The sequence below is a fragment of the Alternaria infectoria genome, assembly GCF_024043175.1.
Source record: "Alternaria infectoria strain BMP 0036 chromosome Unknown scaffold_2, whole genome shotgun sequence".
NCBI classification, from domain to species: Eukaryota; Fungi; Ascomycota; class Dothideomycetes; order Pleosporales; family Pleosporaceae; genus Alternaria; species Alternaria infectoria.
Genome location: NW_026250691.1, coordinates 1,699,974 through 1,717,830, shown reverse-complemented (window position 1 = coordinate 1,717,830; position 17,857 = coordinate 1,699,974). Strand labels below are relative to the sequence as shown.

Below are 17,857 nucleotides of genomic sequence, written 5' to 3'. Positions count from 1 at the left end.
AGCGTTTGCTAGGCCGCGACCGACGCTATAAGGTCCAGGATTATACGCGCTCCCCCGATTGAACGAAGACAAGCGGGGCATAATTTAGCGGACTCTTCCACTTTCTGCTGACGGGAAGCTCAATCGTGTGTAGGTGTTGTCCCGAGCCGAAAGACCTCGGCCAGACGGGTCGGTGGAATCGGTGTGTCTGTCGACACACGCAAGAAGCACCGTGTTCGCAGCGTTGAATGTTCGTGTGAGCTCTGCAAGCTGGCGCAGTCTACTGCATGTGTGGACCTGACTAGATGCCAGTGTGGGTCCGGGGAACGGGATCCTGGCCCGAAAGTATGGATAGAGTTCCAGAGGGCAGCCGACGATCGTCTTGAAATTACTCGTGGCACGACTTGCAAGTATACTGGGCGTCATGTTGTGAAGGTGATTACCCCTCTGCAACCCCTTTTCCCGCGCCCTTCGTCATCGTGCAACACAGACCAGCCGCCCTGGAGGGAGGGGCGACGGATCGTTTGGCATTGAAAGCTGTTGCAAAGAACTGGCGCAGGCGTCCCTAGGTGGGAAGTGAGGCGGTGAGCCACCATCTGCATGGCCTGCATCTGATAACTGGCGGCCCACTACTCCTCCAAGAGTGTACTCGACCTTGTTCTTACCGCCACTTTGTCTGCTGGCCAGAGAGCGACAGCGGGTGCTCGTTGAGGCTCTTGTGGGAGAACCATTGGACAGGCGGCTGCCATGTCGCACACCTGGGTCTAGAAGCCTAATGGTTAGGGTTACCCCGGGATGTAAGAGTTCGTGATGATTATCGTAGTATCAGAGGTTGTTGATGGCCTCGGTGTGTGATAGTCAAGAGAACCTCGGAAGAGTCGCACGCAACCTTGGGTGGTAGTGGGGTGCCTGCCACTGTTAACCAATCTGCCAGATACCTAGCTATACAAACACATGGCAGAGCTAGCAGAAGCAAGGCAATTAATTGACACTGGACAAGTCGTGTTAGATAGGTACACTAGCGTTCCCGCAAGCAAGGATGGCGGAGTATGTATGGTGTGCCAGGTGAGGCTGGCTTCGGAGCCCTGCCTGTGCGCGGCCGCCCCTCTCCTCCTTGAGCCCCCATCATAATTCACCATCCATCTCGCTACCAACAGCAGTCCTATCGTTCCATCATCGCGCGCGTAGCCATACGGTGCTGTCGCCTGCATCTTCCCATCTGAATCTGTCACCGGCATCCCTTTCCAGCTTTTTCCGTCGCCGATACGCGGGATGTAGAGCTGCACAGCGATTTCAACACGACGCCTATCCATCACCACACGCCCATTTCATCCATTGAGATGGCATCAAACTCTTCGCCCGCCGTGCGCAAGACAGGCGCGCCCGAAAAAAAATACAAATGTCAGCAGCGCCCTGTACGAGGAGCTGTATGTAAGAACATCTACTGACCTTCGTCCAGGCCAGTTTTGCAACCGCGCTTTCAGCCGTAGCGAACATAGATCGCGCCATGAACGCTCACGTACGTCAAAACTCCCGTCTTTTCCGTCGCGATGGAGCTTCGCTGGGCGGGGTAGCTGTTTACGCGTTCGCCCCGCGCGTGCTGTCGTTGCTACCTGCCCCGCGTTTGTTGGAAAGATTGAAACTGACGTTTGCTACGACATATAGACACCAAAGAGAGACCCTTCAAATGTGCCAAGTATGTTCCCCTGCACATACTTGTTGTGGGAAAGATGCTGACTCCAAATTTAGGTGTCGCTCGACATTCGTACGTCGCGATCTCCTCCTACGACACGACCGCACCGTTCACGCGAAGGATGGTGGCGCGCCCCTCCCCAGCGAGCAGAAGCGCCGAACGAACACAAAGGCAGCCGAACAGAAACAAGCCACGGCCGAGAGCGCGACGACACTTGAACGCATCGAAGCCGAGAACGATGCGATGCACGAGGATGAGGACCTCAACGCGGCGGCCATGTTGATGACCGACTTCCATCACAAGGCAATGGCGAGCCAAGAACCCGAGATGATTCCCGAGCACAACGAGCCCGTCATCTCGCCCACGGGCCCATCAATGATGGAGCCTGTCATCCCATACACTGCACCCGGCCAGAACATGCTTCCGCAGATGCCGTGGCGAGACTCAATGGTGCCTCAATCCGAGCCCAAGTCGTCGCCCAACACCCACTCAGCCTTCAACAGCGCCAGCGCGCTCGGCTCACATCCCCACCAGCTTCCACCCCTGATGGAGCGCACCATGTCTGGCAGCGACAGCCTCGCCCCTACCTTTTCAGCAATGAACGGCGGCAACGGATTGGGTACTCCGGGTGCTCTATCGCCCTACCCCTCCATGATGGGACCCGTATCACCGGTCGACTACCGCAAGTCGCCCGGTCCCAATCAGGCTCTGATGATGACCCGCGCCCCTCAGCTGGACTCTGAAGAGCAGTGTGCAAGGATCTACGAGAACATCAAGCAGTACGACAGTGAAAACTCGCTCTTGGAGACGTTCCACTTGCCCAGTCTGAACACGCTGAACCGCCTGTTGAAGACGTACTTCGATCTGTTCCACCACCATCTGCCTTTCTTGCACCCCGCCACCTTCAACCCCACCGAGGTCTCTGCCCCGCTATTGCTTGCTGTGCTATCGATAGGTGCTCTGTACATCTTTGACCAAGACCAAGCCTATATGCTGCACATCGGATCAAAGGTCCTCGTCAACCAGTTCCTCCAGAATAAGGAAAACTTCAGTTCGCGCAAATGCCCACTATGGACGATGCAGAGTACCCTGCTCAACATGATTTTCTCTAGCTGGAGTGGTGATCCAAAGGGCCTTGAGTGGGCTTGTTCGATTAAGAGTCTTCTTGCCAATGTACGTATACGTCCTTCTCGCTCGTGATCGCCACTAATACATCGTAGATGGTCGCTGGAAACCGATACGAGCTCAAGCTCCGATCTGATGCCCGTGATGGCGCTCAGCCAAACCACGAAGAATGGGTCGTCGACGAGCAATGCCGACGGACTTACTATGCAGTCTACATCTTCTTCGGCCTACTGACGCTCACCTACAACCACACCCCTGCAATGGGTTTCAATGAGTTCGACACCTTGGAGCTGCCTTCTTCGGAGTCGCTCTGGACCATGGAGGTTTCAGACGACGAAGCCTGGCGCGAGAGTCTGAGTGCTTCCAGAATCATCACGTTCCGCCAAGCGCATGACAATCTGTTCCAAGGCGAGACTGCTCGTTATAGTGCTTTCGCCACACGCGTCATGATCAACGCATTGTTCCTCGAAGTATGGTACCACAAGCGTAGCCCTGAAGCTCTCCAAGACGTCGTCACCGAGTACAAGCTTCGCCTGGCCCTCGAAACATGGGAGAAATCGCTTGAGCTCTGCGAGCCTGAAACAGTCGTTGTCCAACTGAGCGCTCCACACAAGGGCCATCCTCTCATTTTCAACGCCATGGCGCTGTACAGGAATACTAGGGCCCGACTCGTAGTCGATCTCAAGTCCATCCAAGAAGCTCTCCGCTATCACGACTCCTACGAAGTAGCTGCTGCTATGACGAATGCCCGCGACAAGGTCCAGCGTTCGCCAGAGATGATCAAGGTCATCCAAGAATGCTTCGATTGCATCGAAGTTGCTGCCGTGCAAGGCATACGCTGGGTCGCTCGAACTTCCGCTACCAACTGGAGCATCGAACATCCACTTACCGGCATGGACCTGATGGTCATCTTGACGCTATGGCTCTACCGCCTGGAGCACGACGAAGAGCCAGCTACCGAGGAAGAACTAGCGATGTACAACAAGCTGCGCAATCTGTTTGATGACGACTCCGTGGATGTCTACGGTGCAAAGCTGAGCTCCACTGTCGCGCGACTATGGGGCAGCATGATCGACGAGGTCGTGGTTTGGGGGTACGTAAATACTTATCAATCTTGCAGTAACCTGGCACTAACGATATCTAGCATCACCAAACTTATGGGCGAAGCTTTCAAACTACATTCGCAAGCACTTGTTGGCTACGAAGATGCCATGTCGTCTCGATCTGGATCCGCTACGCCATCAATGGCTGCTGGTGGTGTCCAAGTGCTCGAGATGCAGATGGCCTACTAAGCGAGGGACAGCTTCCAGAGCTGGTCACGATCTTCCACGATCTTGTTTCCATCTCGCGTTACTTTTACAGACTGTGGATTTCTTCCTATATTTCGTCCTCTCCTTGCACTTGGGAGCATGGCAAGGAGTTTGGCGCCCCCCAGCATCAGTCTATGGTTTATTTCATTTCATTTCATTTTTCACAAGATCGGGGTAATACGGCGCACAGGGCGGGTCAGGTCCAGATTCCTACACTCTCGAGCTCATGCTCTACTCATTTGGCATTCTTCTAATACCTCTCCCTCGCTCATACCCATCGACATTTCTGGACTGTTGAAGGCTGGCCCTAGGCGCGTTATTGCTTCACTTCGGTTCTGCTACTAGCGCTGCCTTTGTTGCATTCTTGCTAATATCTATTTCTTTTTGCCTGTACTTCGGTAATGCCTTTTCTTGGTGGCATTGGGCTATTTCCTTACATATACCATAGTATGTCATGATTCGACTTCGCGGTGACGGAGATGGGAGATATTACGGTAGTGGATATGAAGTTAAGGTGTAAATCGGTCTCAAATAGTACTGTATGAATACGTTTACTTATGCCATCATAACTTGAACGCAAATCAATATATGCCTTGCTGAGACGTTTTTGACCTAGCTGGCCACTAACCCATGGTTGTTCACATATGCACGGACCTACGCTAGCGCGTGCTGTAGAGCTTGAGCCTTCGAAAATTTCGCGAAACCGACTTCAGCACGACGCATTACCAGCCACCACATCTTCGCATTTCTAATTCCTACCCAAAACCTACAGTCGCTTACCCACACAATGTCGAAAGATATCGAAGAGAAGAGGCTGAAGAAGGAGAAGAAGGACAAGAAGGAAAAGAAGGAAAAGCGCGCAGAGACAGACGGCGTGTCCAAGAGCAAAAAGGACAAGAAGGAGAAGAAGGTCAAGGGCGATGTCGAGATGGTAGACGCGCTCGAGGCTGAGCTCGAGAAGGAGCCAGAAGTCTCAATGGTCAACGTCGTGGACGGTGATGAGCCGCGCGGCGCACTCGTTCCCTTTGCCTTCCCTCTCGCAGACAACGACAAGGAGGTCAAGAAGATCCTCAAGACCGTCAAGAAGTGTATGTTTTCCACTTCATATGTGTTAGCCCGTTGGCGCACTTGAAAGAACAAGACTGACATTTATCCTGCTACAGCCGCCAAGTCCAAGACCCTCCGTCGCGGTGTCAAGGAAGTCGTAAAAGCGCTGCGCAAGTCCGCTGCTTCCGGCGCCGGATCTTCCCTCGATGACCCCAGCGCCATCGTTGTCATCGCCGCCGATATCTCGCCCATGGACGTCATTGCGCATATCCCTGTTCTCTGCGAAGACCACAACGTACCCTACATCTACATCAAGAGCCGCGCGCAGCTCGGCGAGGCCAGCGCAACAAAGCGACCCACCAGTGTGGTCATGATTGGAAAGGACAGGATGGGCAAGAAGGCCGGCGAGGGCGACGAGGAGTTCACCGAGGCATACGGAGAGCTGGTCAAGGTTGTTGGCAAGGCTGCTAAGACAGTCAAGAAGTGAGAGCAATGCGACAAGTGGAGAAGAAGGCGATCGGCCATGTGTCGAGTGTATTGTTCAAAAGGGAAATGAGGAGTCTGGCGTTTTTCACCCATGGTTGGCTGATCAGTCCTCCTAGTGTTACTGTTTCAATTCTAGGCATCGAGCTAGGCTTGCAATATACCTCTACAAAACTTCACGCGCTCATGCCAACGGACACTTTGCTCAGTCATCATCTGGTGAACCAGCTGCATTCACGGGTCTCGTGGGGCCTACACAAAACATACAACGGAGCTCCATGAAGATCGTCTGCAATTTGAGGTTCGATCCGATAAAAGAATGTTGGGGTTATGTACATATCAGGACAACCAAGTATAAACACGAAGTGAACTCGTTCACCACCCGCCCGCGGTTGACATCGTCAGTCGCCAGTTCACAACCAAGGCCCAAGAGCCCCTAGCCCTCCAATCCTCTCCATTCGAGCACAGAGCTCTGACAACAGCGCCTAGTTAGCAGCAGTCCACAGTGCCGGACCGGGGAACGTGTAAGTCGTAGGATTGGTGTAGATGTTGAACACAATACCAGGCATGTCCTTCGTGTACAAACTAGTACCGGGAACGCCAGCCGTCGGCGCGACCGAACCGCTACCACCGACTTTGAGGTTCAAGCCTACAGCAATACTTAGCATATGATCACCTCCATTTGAAGCAGCTAGAGAGATGAAGGGACTTACACTGGGGGTACAGCTGCGCGCCATTCACGTTCTGCCCACCGTGAAGAGCAATGATCTCATGACGGATAACATAGTTGCCAGGAGCAAGTTTGGCGGGAAGCACAGTGGAGACCTTAAACTTGTTCTTGATAAGCGTGTCTGTAACCCACGTTCCTGGGCTGACGATGGCGGATTGAGAGATCTTGGACCAGCGGAGAGCACCGGGGGTCAGAGTGGTACAATCGCCTGCAGGGACGGAGTGATTAGTGAAAGTGCATGCTGTACTGGTTCATGGGGCTGACTTACCGTTGCAAGGCGCGATGTAGTTGATAATCGGTCCCTTGTGACTATCAGGCCAAGTGCTCCACTCAAACTCAATGGTGTCTCCCGGGTTGACGTTAGCGTAGAGACGTCCCGCAGTGGCACTCTTGTGGCAGTTGACGTCCGCTGTGCCAACGGACGCGGGCTCGACGAAACCGATGTCTTGGTTCAATGCATCCCAGCCGGCAGTTTGAGGGCGACTGTCCTTCGAGAAGTAGTACCACACGGGGTCGGATCCGTTGGTGAAGGTTCCCTTCACGTTGACACCTTTGACGAAGCCGTGGGCGGATGCTGTGTCGAGAAGGGCAGCGATGGCGCTGAGGAGGAGTGCGGATGTGTACATCGTGGAGTGTGTGTGAGGGAATGGTAGCGAATGTTGTTGCTTTAATGCTGATCTGTTATGCTTGTTTCTACCTACTCTTATATGCCATCCCAAGGTCTTGATAGTCTGTGTGGTCTCTCATGGTTTTCCCAATCAGAGACGGAGCACATCGACCGATCGTCTCAGGTAAGTCAAGGATCGCATAGTACTGTTAGATGACTACAAGTCATTGCCTAGGGCTCTGTAGCAACAACGGGCATAGTCGCTAAGGCGAAGCATAGCTTGTTGCTCCATGGCTACACACGTGTAGCGTGCCGTGTAGCTTCCAAGGCTCTTGATAGCTCAGTATTCCGGTCACAAGCGAGAAAGTTGATATTGTGGTGATATTGAAACCGCATTCGAGTGTGGTTGTGGCGCACAGAGGCGCGCTTCGCGTGTCCTGGTTTTCTTTTGGGGTAATCTATTCTCCCCGGGAAGCCGCAAGCGAGTAATTTAAATACCGAGAGATCAGCGAATAGTAATCACATAGTGTGCAAATTGGGGTCACACTCGTCACACGGGAGCGTCGTAAAGTTGCGGACGTTGAAGGGAGTTTTTCCGTTGGCTCGCTACCTAGGTGCTGCCACAGCAGAAGGTGCACGTGGCGAGTGAGTACCTCGTCCACGACCAAAGTCTAGCCACTTTATTCCTGACAAACTCTCATCTTTTGCTCTCTATAGAGAGGTCTCAAAGAGGCTGTGTGTAGGAATCGATATGCTAGACGCCGGCAAAGGTGCTGGATTGTCTGGTCTATCCTGTTCTGTGCCACCGTAGACTTAAACCTGATCGTTCGATCAAGCATATGGCCTCCAGGACTTCTCTGACACGATGTCTTTGTTTTCGCCCAAAGTGGGTCAGCGTATGTGTCGCGGACGGTATGGTAACGCCTGCGCGATGTCAACACAACCTCTTCGACAGCAATACCTTTCAGACATACCATCTCGCCCTTTGGCTTTTGACCCTGTACTGCTGTCTCCTTTTCGGTAGCCTTCTGCGCCTCGCTCTCGTCTTTGTCGCCCAATTTCTGCTCGACATTGACCTTCGTTTCCTTGTCGCTCACTTCCTCTTCGCCGCCCATGTCCTCGTCGCTCATCTCGTCCTCTGACCACGTCTCTCTCTCTGCCTCTTCGATCTCATGGTCCTCCTCCAGTCTGGCATAGTAATTGTACTCTAGGGTACGAAGCACATCTGTCTCAACGTCCGGGACTGGTGTGTCCTCGGGCCGTTCCTCGTCGTTGACCAAAGCTTCCCTGAAGGCACACAATTTAGTTTCTGTAACCAAATAGTGTAGAGAGAACCCACCTTATCTCTTCCAAGCCCTCGTGAAGGTCATCCAGCGCCTCTTTCAGAGCCGGATTTGGATCGTTACCATGCCATTGCTTCGTAATACGCCAAAGGGTTTCGCCTTTGACGTAAGAGACGTATGCTTCATGGAAGTCATCCAGAATGCCTGCAAGCATTGTGTAACATTTGATGCGGTGATACCTAGGGATATCGGAGTCGGCGAGCATATTGCGCAAAGCCTCAGTACACTTCTCGAATTCGTCTTGTTCGAGCAGCGCAATAGCAGCGTTGAAGTCCGTCGTAAACCGGCGATCGGTTTCATCAAAAGTGGCCATCTGGAACGTGCATGGGGTTGATGTGGGGGTGGGTGAGAGAGATCGTGTCTGCGGTTTGTGAAATGTTGACCTTACAGGGCAGCATAGCGATCCACGGATGAAAGATCTGGCTGCACGTGGCAGACAAACGCGTCAGGATTTCTTCAGGCCCTACGTCATTGTGTGGCACCCGGAGGTGAGTGACAGGTGGGAGGCAGGAACGTTGGGTGTAGAAAGTTGAGATCTGATGATGAATTACTCTCAAATAAGGCGTCTCGAAGTATCAGACGTTGATTGGAGACTCTCACGAAGGTCGTTCTCTCCCTAGACAGTCTTCATCCAGCTCGGTTCCTCCTGCTCAAAAGACTTGAACCCTGGAGCGGGAATCTTATCAAACAGTCCACCCTTCAGCGCAATCTTATCGCCAGCCAGTACAGACGTGATTGGGCTTTCTCTAGTTAGCTAGACCTCTCCCTAACGCTACATAGGCCATCAACTCACCAGCCGCAGTTGCTGCAGAATTGACGAGTAATCGGGTTCCCGCTCTTCGTGTCGTTGTCGCGGTAGTCTTTGAGATACTTGTTCGGATCGTTGATTGTGACTTGGGGACTGTCGAGGATGTATACGATTGATCCGATGCTTCCTCCTGCGCGGCGGCAGTTGGCGCTTCCACGGTCAGTATGGAGATGCATGTAGAGGCTCTAGTGATAATGCGTACCAGTAGCAAATAGCGGACTGCTCAGGCATGGAAGGCATAGAAACTTTGATGCTTCCGCAGTTGCAGCGTCCCTCGGCCATCGTGATTTAATGCGGAACGGGGCTTTCTCGGTGAACAGTGTGCTGGAAGTTTTATAATTTGCAATGCTGAGAGGATTGCAAGTAGACAAACTTTGACGAGAAGATGGAAGCAAAGATCTTGCAGAAAAGAGGTGCTACCTGGGTAGTTACTGGATTAGAGACAGAAACTGTTTGGCTTATGACGTGTTATCCATAGCGGAGTAGGCCTCGGCAAACTAATCAGGGCGAGTCGCTACCAGTAACGCGCATCGTGTATTACTATCGCCGTCCAGAATCGTGTTATTGCTTCATTGAGTCGTTGCATTCTATGCTTAGATGGCGATGATGACGCCTTCGATGAGGCATGCTCCCAAAGGCGAATGCCCCTTGACTACCTACCTAGTTATCTACGTAGGTACTGGGTACTCAATGGAAGCGTGGTGACGTTCCTGACGCAGTCAGTTGAGGAAACATTCTGTATTCCATGACAAGACGGGTAGATGGCCTCCATCGATTCGATGAACCGATCGGCATTTTCATAGTGCTGTTACTGATCCGTCGCACAGGAGCTTCGTGTATAGTGGAGTGTGTAAGCATTACTCATCCTCTCGTCCTCAAAACAAACAGTACAGCAGCTGAGGAGATGTCTTTCATAGACAACGTTGTAGAGAAGATCACTGAGACGGAATGAGGTTAAGGCGTGTAATGCGTAATCCCCAAAGGTATCCAAATCAGGCTAGCGCGCCATTCAGTCCTAACGCGGCGCGATTCCGCGTCTACAAACAATGACCAGGACAACACGGCGATACAACCACAAACCGACACCGACACTACACACGCCTTCACAAACCTCTAGCACCAGAGTTCTATCCCAACATGGTAATCGGGAATCTCCCCAACTCAAGCAATAAGCCCCATACTAACCCCCACAGACGCGCGACTCAACAGCAACCTACCTCCACATGCACTCGTCGCACCACGCCGACCTCCTCGAGCAATTCACCAACCTCACCTCCTCACAGCTCACACCAGAAGACATCTACATCCCGCCGCACCTCCAACCTGTAAACCCCGAAGACGAAGACGACGTCGTCCCAGACCAACACGCGGCATTCGGCATCCAGCGGGCGACACAGACGAAGAAGGAGCCGACGTGGCGGGATCTAGGACTAGATGAACTACTGAGACGAGGTCCTATGTTTGGCGGAAGCGGGAGTGGCAGCGGGACTGCTGTTGCGAGCGGTGGTGGGATTGTTGGGCAGGGAAGAGAGGAGCCGTTGAGGTTGGCTTTGGCCAGGCAGCCCGGTGCGAGGATGGGGGTTAGAGCGGGGAATGGGAGTGGTGAGAGTTCTGGGAGTCGGGGAAGTGGTGCCAGTGGTGCTGCTGGGAATGGTTTGCCGCGATGAAGGGAGACTGCACACTTAAGGACAGGTGCTGTAATGGCAGCAAGACACGGCTCTCAGCTCTGCGAAACGAGACACAGGCAGCAGGCAGATTGTAACGGTACTCTGGCTCGAGCTGCAACACCGAACTTTGGAGGCCGCTCCGACAGGGACACTGACGTCGGCTTCACGACCTACTACAGTCGCCGATGAAGGCCACATGAAGTGGTACTTTTCTGCGCGTACCCAACACTACGGATGGCTCCACGACAATTTTATGGACGAGAAGCATCGACATGGAACGAGCCTGAAAAATCACTACTCGCCCTGGGATTCAAGACTTGTGTGGTGTCTTCATACAGGGTGTGACCACTTCGTAGATGGACAGGACGAACTTGCATTCACAAGAATCGATACGACATGATACAATCACGCACATCATAGATAGCACGTTGGGTGACTAGACGTGACAAAGTTTCGAAAAATGCAAAATGCTGTCTTAAGAATATGTTATACGACCAGACCTTCTCAGCCCACCTGATATGTTCGGACACCCTCCTCTGTCCTTGTAGTATCAACGCTTACCTGCCTTGTACGCAGGCACATCAACCTACGTGCACGCTCGCAGTACGCTTGCCAGACAAACACTGCCTTGATCACGCACCACACATAGTGCCGCCAACGCATCCGGCCGACACCTCCGTTGGCCTGAGGCATCTTCTGTCGAACGATTCTGTACATCAATGCCCGCGCTAGAGTCTCCCAGTTTGCGCATCGACCGCAGCCGTCACCTACTGTGCCCTCAAGATCCCTGATGCGGTCGCACACGAGCCGGTACATCTCAAAAGCATCTGTGTGCTTGGCGAGTGGTGCGTCAGGGCGCCCGAGAGTCTTGAGATCGTTGAACCGAGGTTCAGCCGTTACGAACTGTACTGGATTGTGTCGCTTCATGTACGAGGGATCTCTGGGTACCCCCTCCTCCTGTCGCAACGACTGGTAATGGAAGCGACGAGCAACGTTGATCATCATAATGGGCAGATCGTGGATCATGGCTGCTGCACTCCACTGAAACGGCATCGGCGCGGTAGTGGTGAGCAGTTCTCGAGTCTGCAGGCTGATGATTCGATATGTCTCCTTTGCCAAAGATGTTGGTATATGGAGGGCTAGGGAGAGGCCCTGGATGCCGACATCGCGTCGACCGTCGTCTGTGTTCTCTAGTTCGTATAAAAAAGGAATCTCAATCGGCTCGCGACACATGGGGCAAAGACATTTTCGCTTTCTTTTGAACCACACACTCAGACAAGAAAGGCAGAAGACATGTCCACACGGTGTCCGGATGGGTTCGACAGTTTGTTCGAGGAAGGTCTTCCTGTATGCTCCCGGTAGTTGGCTGAGGAAGTCCAGGTGTGTCTCGACGCCTGCACCGATGTTTCCATATTCTCGACCACAGACAAAGCACGTCGGCTCATCCCGTGGTGCTTCCGTGGGTGTAGAGACGGCGAGTACGCGATCAACAACGTCTTGGTATGTGGCAGATGATGAGTCCATGTTCGGTTGAGGTCTATAGTTGTATAAACACATTCAGACTACTGGGTAGCCCATTTATCCTCCATGGCTCTGGGTTGCCACCAACGAATAGTAAAATTCCTGGTTGCATTGAATGATCGCAGACGGAGTCCAGTCGCCACAGTCATTCACCTTCGAGCTGTTTAGCCCAGGCGATGTGTGATGCTATGCATGTAAGCGTTCAACCGACACAGCTTTCACATATTCGTGTATAGCTCGTGATATGGTATTAACAGTGGGTGTACTTGGTATATAGCGGTGAATGCTGAGTTGAGACAAATATGCTGCTCAGTCATCCGTCAGATCAATACACTCAACCCCCACTGGTACCTTATAAGTACTTGTTGGTTGTTTGTTTGGCATGACAGCAAGCGAAGAAGTACGTGGCTCGTTTGCGTCCTTGGCAGGGTCGGGAGATGTCGTTGCGAAGTGTCGAAGCCGAGCAGCGCGTATCTCAGCCGCGGTAGGTGCAGGAGATGGTGTACTTTGATCTTCTGTATTTGGATTCGAAGGTGGAGTTGCAGACACTGGCAATAGATTAGTGCGCGGAGAAGGGCGCGACCAGTCAGGTATGTCGACTGGTTCCCTTCCTATAAGACCTGCGTGAACACCTCTCATTGGCATACTTGATATGCGCGATTCATTCTCCACTCGTCGGGGATTTTGAGAAACTCTGGAGGGCACAGCCGCGCTGAGTGCTTCATCAAGCGACCAAGCAGGTACAGAGGCCCCGTGTACATCTCTACCGGCTTCTCTCATTGCAAAAATGCTTTCATATCTGCCACGATTTGAAGAAGGTAAAGCGGAAGACCTTTGTATTGGGGGGATCTTGGCGCCTTGATCTTGCATGCTTAGCCGCAAAGCTAATTGCAGCTCTTCGTCTTCTTCATCTGGGATATCGAATGGCAATGTGTTTGCTACGGGATTCCGGAAAGGATCCGAGACGGGTGAATCGTTCTCCTGATCTGACGGCTCAGGCGAACCAAGATCGATAATATGAGATGTCGTCGGTTGATTCACTGCAGATGCTTGAGAGCGTGCATCGGCTGGTAGAGAAAGCCCACCTTCATCTTCAGAGTCCGAGAGTGCAATATAATCGAAGATCTTTTGTGCTGTGGGCGTCATTTGCGTTTCTTGAGACTTGGCCTTCGCGGCTGGTCGTCTGGATTTCCTGGGGGATGCACTGTATGTAGCCCGGGTAGCGGAGATATTGTCTCTTTTGTTCGTACATTTTTGCTTAGCTGTGCCTGAGGCTTCGCCGTCCTCCCCAACTTCAGCTATTGGTCGCTTGCGTTTTGGCGTACGCTTTGGTGGTGCAGGGGGCGGTTCCAGTACGTCCGGCGGAAGAACTTTACGCAGCCAGTACTCAGGATATTCGCATTCGACACGATGCTCTGGGTCAAACAAGGTCTGCTTGTCTCCATTCCAGCACCCTAAGCGCTCACCCTCGAAGTCGGCTCTGCTCAGGGTAGTGACGCCAAAGGGTGAAAAAGTCAGCTTACGTTCGAAAGTGCGTATGGCCAGTTCGTTGTCGGTCTTCTTCGCTTTTTGCTTTGTGAGCCTGATGCCGTGGACCAGTTCTTGTGGTAAAGATGAATCTCTTGCGGTCAGGCTTCGTGTCAGCAGCACAGGCCCAACCCAGTTCATGTATAAACGTCCCCATATGTTGAAGCGCTCGCTGGTAAGTGTAAGCAACTTCAGCTCCTGGATCGGGCGAAGATAGTCAAGGTTGAGGCGCGACTTGTTAAGTAAATCTGCGTCGCTGGTGACTTTCGGTTTGTAGTATTTCTGTAGGGTCTTGAAGTCTGGAAAGGCTGGCGGGATTTCGATAGCGCGCCCGCGAGCACTCCGCTCCAGGAACATGGCCAGCTCCACAGTCCAGATGCCGCACTCCATCTGATCTCGACAGGCACAAAGCCGCCGACCGAGTCCCTGCTTGACTGCCTGCAAGGCTAGAGCCGGCCCACACTGTGGTAGACCTTTCACGTCGTAGTCCCCACCGACAAGCATGGCAAAAAGCACCAGCCCTTCTCGGTCTAGGCCATATTTCTCTTTGAGGTCGTGTGCTCGTACAACGTTGGCGTATTTCCCATTCTTCTTGGTGTTCTCCTTGGATCTGTCTGTCGTGCCCTTTTCTTTCGCGACACGGTGATCCCGTAGCCAGAGGGTGCAGCCAAACATGAGACAGTCAGAATCTTGCGACCAAACAGCGTCAACCATGCCCAGAATCTGCAGACGAGCGCATTCTGCCTCTGCTTCCCCCGGGGCCTCGTGGTATGGGATCCCAAAGTATTGAAGCATCTCCTTGAGCAAGCGCTGCTCCTCGTAGTTTATCCGTGCTCCACCTCGCTTTCCCCGCTTCCAAGGTCGACCGGGGCCATCGAAGACGAATATGAGCTGAATGTTTAGGGTAAGGAGGCGGCAGATACGGTAGAACATAGCTTTCTCGATGCCTTGGTAGGCGTACTCGTTGGAGGCTGGTCCTATTAGCAAAAGCAAAAGCAGAGACGACGCGTGTACTACTGACTCTCCCGTATGGTGTAGACTTGCTGCACCGTGAGGTTGTTGAAGCGCCAATCGGCCTCGTCGACAGCAATGCGGAGTGACCTGCCATGACGCCGGTGATGCTCTTCGGCGAGTTGCGCGACGGGTACGCTTTCTTCGTGCTTCTTAATCGTGTCCCACAATCTGTCCAGGCGTCAGTACGAGCTCCAATCCCAATTGGTCTGGAGGCTTACGCTGGAAGGCCCATGACGTGGGTGTGGGGAAGATGGGAGGTCGGCTAGCCGACCGTTGCACGCGTCTTAGCGCGATTGGCGTGATTTGGGAGAAGGCTGGGGTGTCGGCGCCCAACAAGATGGTGAACGGATCTGCTATATTGCGAGGCTTAGGTACCTAGGCATACATGGTTTGCTGGTTTAGACGACGGTGAAAGGGTGTGGCGCGGTCGACCGTCGCCAATCTCCTTATCGCTCCTTCCAAAGTTCCATTGCGCGACGCGAGAACACGTGATTTGCCTTTTCAGTCTAAGCGCCATTTGGGCATCCTCTAAGGCTCGATCCATCTCAGTACTCACTCTTTCACTTCATCTTGTCAAATTGCGCATCATGGTCACGAGAATAGTACATTGTGGCTGGCTTATAGTTCACAGTCCACCTCGAACGCCCCTTCCAAATCATGCCACAGCTCACTCTCCAAAAAGACGCTCATGTCGCTAACCCGATCTTGCGCACTTTTGCGTCGCAGCTTCAACGCCTCTCCCAAGATATTCGCCGCCGAGAGGGCCATATCCGATTTTCTACCCAAAAACCATAACGCCTTAATACAAGCATCCGCGCGTTGAAAAGCATCCTCTCGATCCAGGTCTGACGGCAGCAGAGTATCTGACTCAAGCAACAGTACGCCTGCCTTGGCGAACGCGCGAATCAACACTACAGTCCATGGCTCCGTCAGCAGTGCGCCTTCGTTGACTGCGAAATGGAACTCGGACTGTGCGAATGATGCGTCTTCTCGCGGGCATGCACAGCTCGCTAGGTCTGATAGGACCCGGCATTGGTTCTCGCGGAATTTCGCGATGAAGGCACTAATATTCCGTTGATGTGTGGCTTCCTCAAGTCCAAGCTCTGATTCGTCTACCACTTCCATCAAGTCCGCAAGAAGGAGAGTCGCAAGGTGCCAGTGTCCGGTGACGCATACGTACCATGATTGGACGCGTGGTGGAAGGCGGTCGTGGTTCTGTATGCAGTCTCGGACGAAGGGCGCATACAGCGCATCCCAGTGGTTACACACGTCCATTGCGGCACTGACAGCCTCTTCGACCTTCGCGCCTCGTGCATTTCTTGTGAGAAGCGTTTGGATCCGACAGACTCTTCTGAACAGCAACACCTTGACCGGGGCTGCGTCACACAACGCAGCTGCGGCTTCATCGAATGAGCATGGCCATCTTGTGGGCGCATGTTCTGGATTCTGCTGTTGCCGAGAGAACAAGTAGTCGTCCCACAGTCCATCGTCTGTTGAGGAAGGTGTTGCCGCTTGTTGGGCCGAGTGCTCAATCTGCATGCTTTCGCTCATGACTACATCGCTATCTTCATCCGATACCACCAGTGGTCGCTTGTGCATGGCTGCTGATAGCGTGTCGAACATGACACCGACCCAGAACAGAAGGTCCACTGTCGCACGATCGGCGTCTTCAAGACGCACAACGGGCGAGCGTCGTTGCCGTGCAGAGCGCCCTGGTCCGGGGTTGCTGTATCGCGCTTCTCTCGACATGGTCATGCGCGACCTCAAGGAGTGAATGAGTCGAAGGCCTGATTCAAGATGTACAGGAGGTCCGTCGGACTCAATAGCGAGATCCAACTTCGACATCAGATCTGCACACTCATCGACGTCCTGATCGGTCGAAAGCATAGGGGTCTGTTCCATCGGGACTTCCGTGCAGGCGTCGGTCGCCAGTAGTTCGGTCTTCGAAAGAGCGTTCTGCTCATCCTGAGCCCCGTCTGCCTCCACAGGCCGTTGTGTCAGGGCGAAAATGATCTGTGCAAGTACCACCCGGAAGGACTCCACTTCACCGGCTTTTTGCAGTGCATTGCGGGCCTCATGCCACGCTGATATCTGCAGGGTACGATCAAAGTTCACGCCAGCCGGTGCGCATTCGTCCTCGATACTATCAAAGACGCTACTGCCACCATCGGTCGAGGTGCTGTGGAACGGGTACTTCGTTCTGCTTCTGGGACTGGACTGTGCCCATTGTGAAGCGAAGGAAAAGACCGCCAAGTCTAGAGCTCTAGATGCTGCGCGGTCTTCCGTTTGAGTAAGCTTGCGCCCTCTGATGGCTGAAGCTAGCCTATCGAGGCGCACCACTCTGTGATAGATTCGATTCCAATCAGGCTTAGCGTTTGTGGCTAGCAGGTTATCCGATTTTGCACTGTAGGGACAGGTTCTTTCTGTGACCCAGCATGCAAGTGCGTTTTCGAAACTATCATGATAGATCCTCAGCAGGCTTTCAGTCAGATACGCATTGTTGCTTGATGAAAGAAGATCGCTGGCATATGATATCACTGGGTAAGGTTGCGCACCGTTTGAGATTGATGCTGAGGAGCTAGAGCGTCGCCGTTTGAGACTAGTACGAGCGATCGTTCCATCCGATATGGTAGAAGGCGGATTACTTGGACTTATGCTGCTGGTGTCCTGACTCTCAGAGGGGCTGTCGCGTTCGAGCTTATCATCGCTGATCTCCGATGTTGTCTTCAGAGACGAGCCTCTGCCAGAGTCGCAACCGAGTATAGTCCAGCTTTCTTCGGCAAGCCCTCCAGCGAGTTCTGGTTCATCTCCGGTCCCTTCTTTCTCGAATACTTGCGATGGTTCTTCAAAGAATGCGATTGTAGGATCGGTGGTGAACATGGATGAGCCACACGGAAAATCTGCAAACGTCACGCCCAGTTCCACGGGCGTGGTATGGGACAGAAGGTCATCGCCGTGCGGATGCCGGTCTTCTTTCAGTTTCACGGTTGCGCTGGATTGGCA

The 17,857-nt window shown here is 53.1% G+C and overlaps 7 protein-coding genes across 7 annotated transcripts; 3 read left to right on the top strand and 4 right to left on the bottom strand.

Annotated features, from left to right (window-relative positions):
* Positions 1–1,319: 1,319 nt before the first annotated feature.
* On the top strand, positions 1,320–4,089 carry J4E92_002021 (uncharacterized protein; the record flags this gene model as incomplete). The annotated part of the gene is made up of 6 exons (XM_051493427.1): positions 1,320–1,394; positions 1,439–1,498; positions 1,656–1,675; positions 1,729–2,845; positions 2,893–3,890; positions 3,942–4,089. 6 exons carry the CDS (start codon positions 1,320–1,322, stop codon positions 4,087–4,089), a joined length of 2,418 nt encoding a protein of 805 aa, XP_051356658.1.
* An 805-nt stretch (positions 4,090–4,894) lies between these two features.
* On the top strand, positions 4,895–5,641 carry J4E92_002020 (uncharacterized protein; the record flags this gene model as incomplete). The annotated part of the gene is made up of 2 exons (XM_051493426.1): positions 4,895–5,195; positions 5,271–5,641. 2 exons carry the CDS (start codon positions 4,895–4,897, stop codon positions 5,639–5,641), a joined length of 672 nt encoding a protein of 223 aa, XP_051356657.1.
* A 481-nt stretch (positions 5,642–6,122) lies between these two features.
* J4E92_002019 (uncharacterized protein) lies at positions 6,123–6,993 on the bottom strand (the record flags this gene model as incomplete). The annotated part of the gene is made up of 3 exons (XM_051493425.1): positions 6,123–6,286; positions 6,351–6,575; positions 6,636–6,993. The coding sequence occupies 3 exons, from the start codon at positions 6,991–6,993 to the stop codon at positions 6,123–6,125; spliced, it is 747 nt and encodes a 248-aa protein (XP_051356656.1).
* A 661-nt stretch (positions 6,994–7,654) lies between these two features.
* Positions 7,655–8,630, bottom strand: J4E92_002018 (uncharacterized protein; the record flags this gene model as incomplete). The annotated part of the gene is made up of 2 exons (XM_051493424.1): positions 7,655–8,261; positions 8,314–8,630. 2 exons carry the CDS (start codon positions 8,628–8,630, stop codon positions 7,655–7,657), a joined length of 924 nt encoding a protein of 307 aa, XP_051356655.1.
* A 1,718-nt stretch (positions 8,631–10,348) lies between these two features.
* Positions 10,349–10,792, top strand: J4E92_002017 (uncharacterized protein; the record flags this gene model as incomplete). Its single annotated transcript, XM_051493423.1, has 1 exon — positions 10,349–10,792. The coding sequence occupies one exon, from the start codon at positions 10,349–10,351 to the stop codon at positions 10,790–10,792; it is 444 nt and encodes a 147-aa protein (XP_051356654.1).
* Positions 10,793–12,622: 1,830 nt separating this feature from the next.
* J4E92_002016 (uncharacterized protein) lies at positions 12,623–14,948 on the bottom strand (the record flags this gene model as incomplete). Its single annotated transcript, XM_051493422.1, has 2 exons — positions 12,623–14,811; positions 14,942–14,948. 2 exons carry the CDS (start codon positions 14,946–14,948, stop codon positions 12,623–12,625), a joined length of 2,196 nt encoding a protein of 731 aa, XP_051356653.1.
* A 524-nt stretch (positions 14,949–15,472) lies between these two features.
* Positions 15,473–17,352, bottom strand: J4E92_002015 (uncharacterized protein; the record flags this gene model as incomplete). Its single annotated transcript, XM_051493421.1, has 3 exons — positions 15,473–17,071; positions 17,102–17,109; positions 17,349–17,352. The coding sequence occupies 3 exons, from the start codon at positions 17,350–17,352 to the stop codon at positions 15,473–15,475; spliced, it is 1,611 nt and encodes a 536-aa protein (XP_051356652.1).
* Between the last annotated feature and the right edge of the window lie 505 nt (positions 17,353–17,857).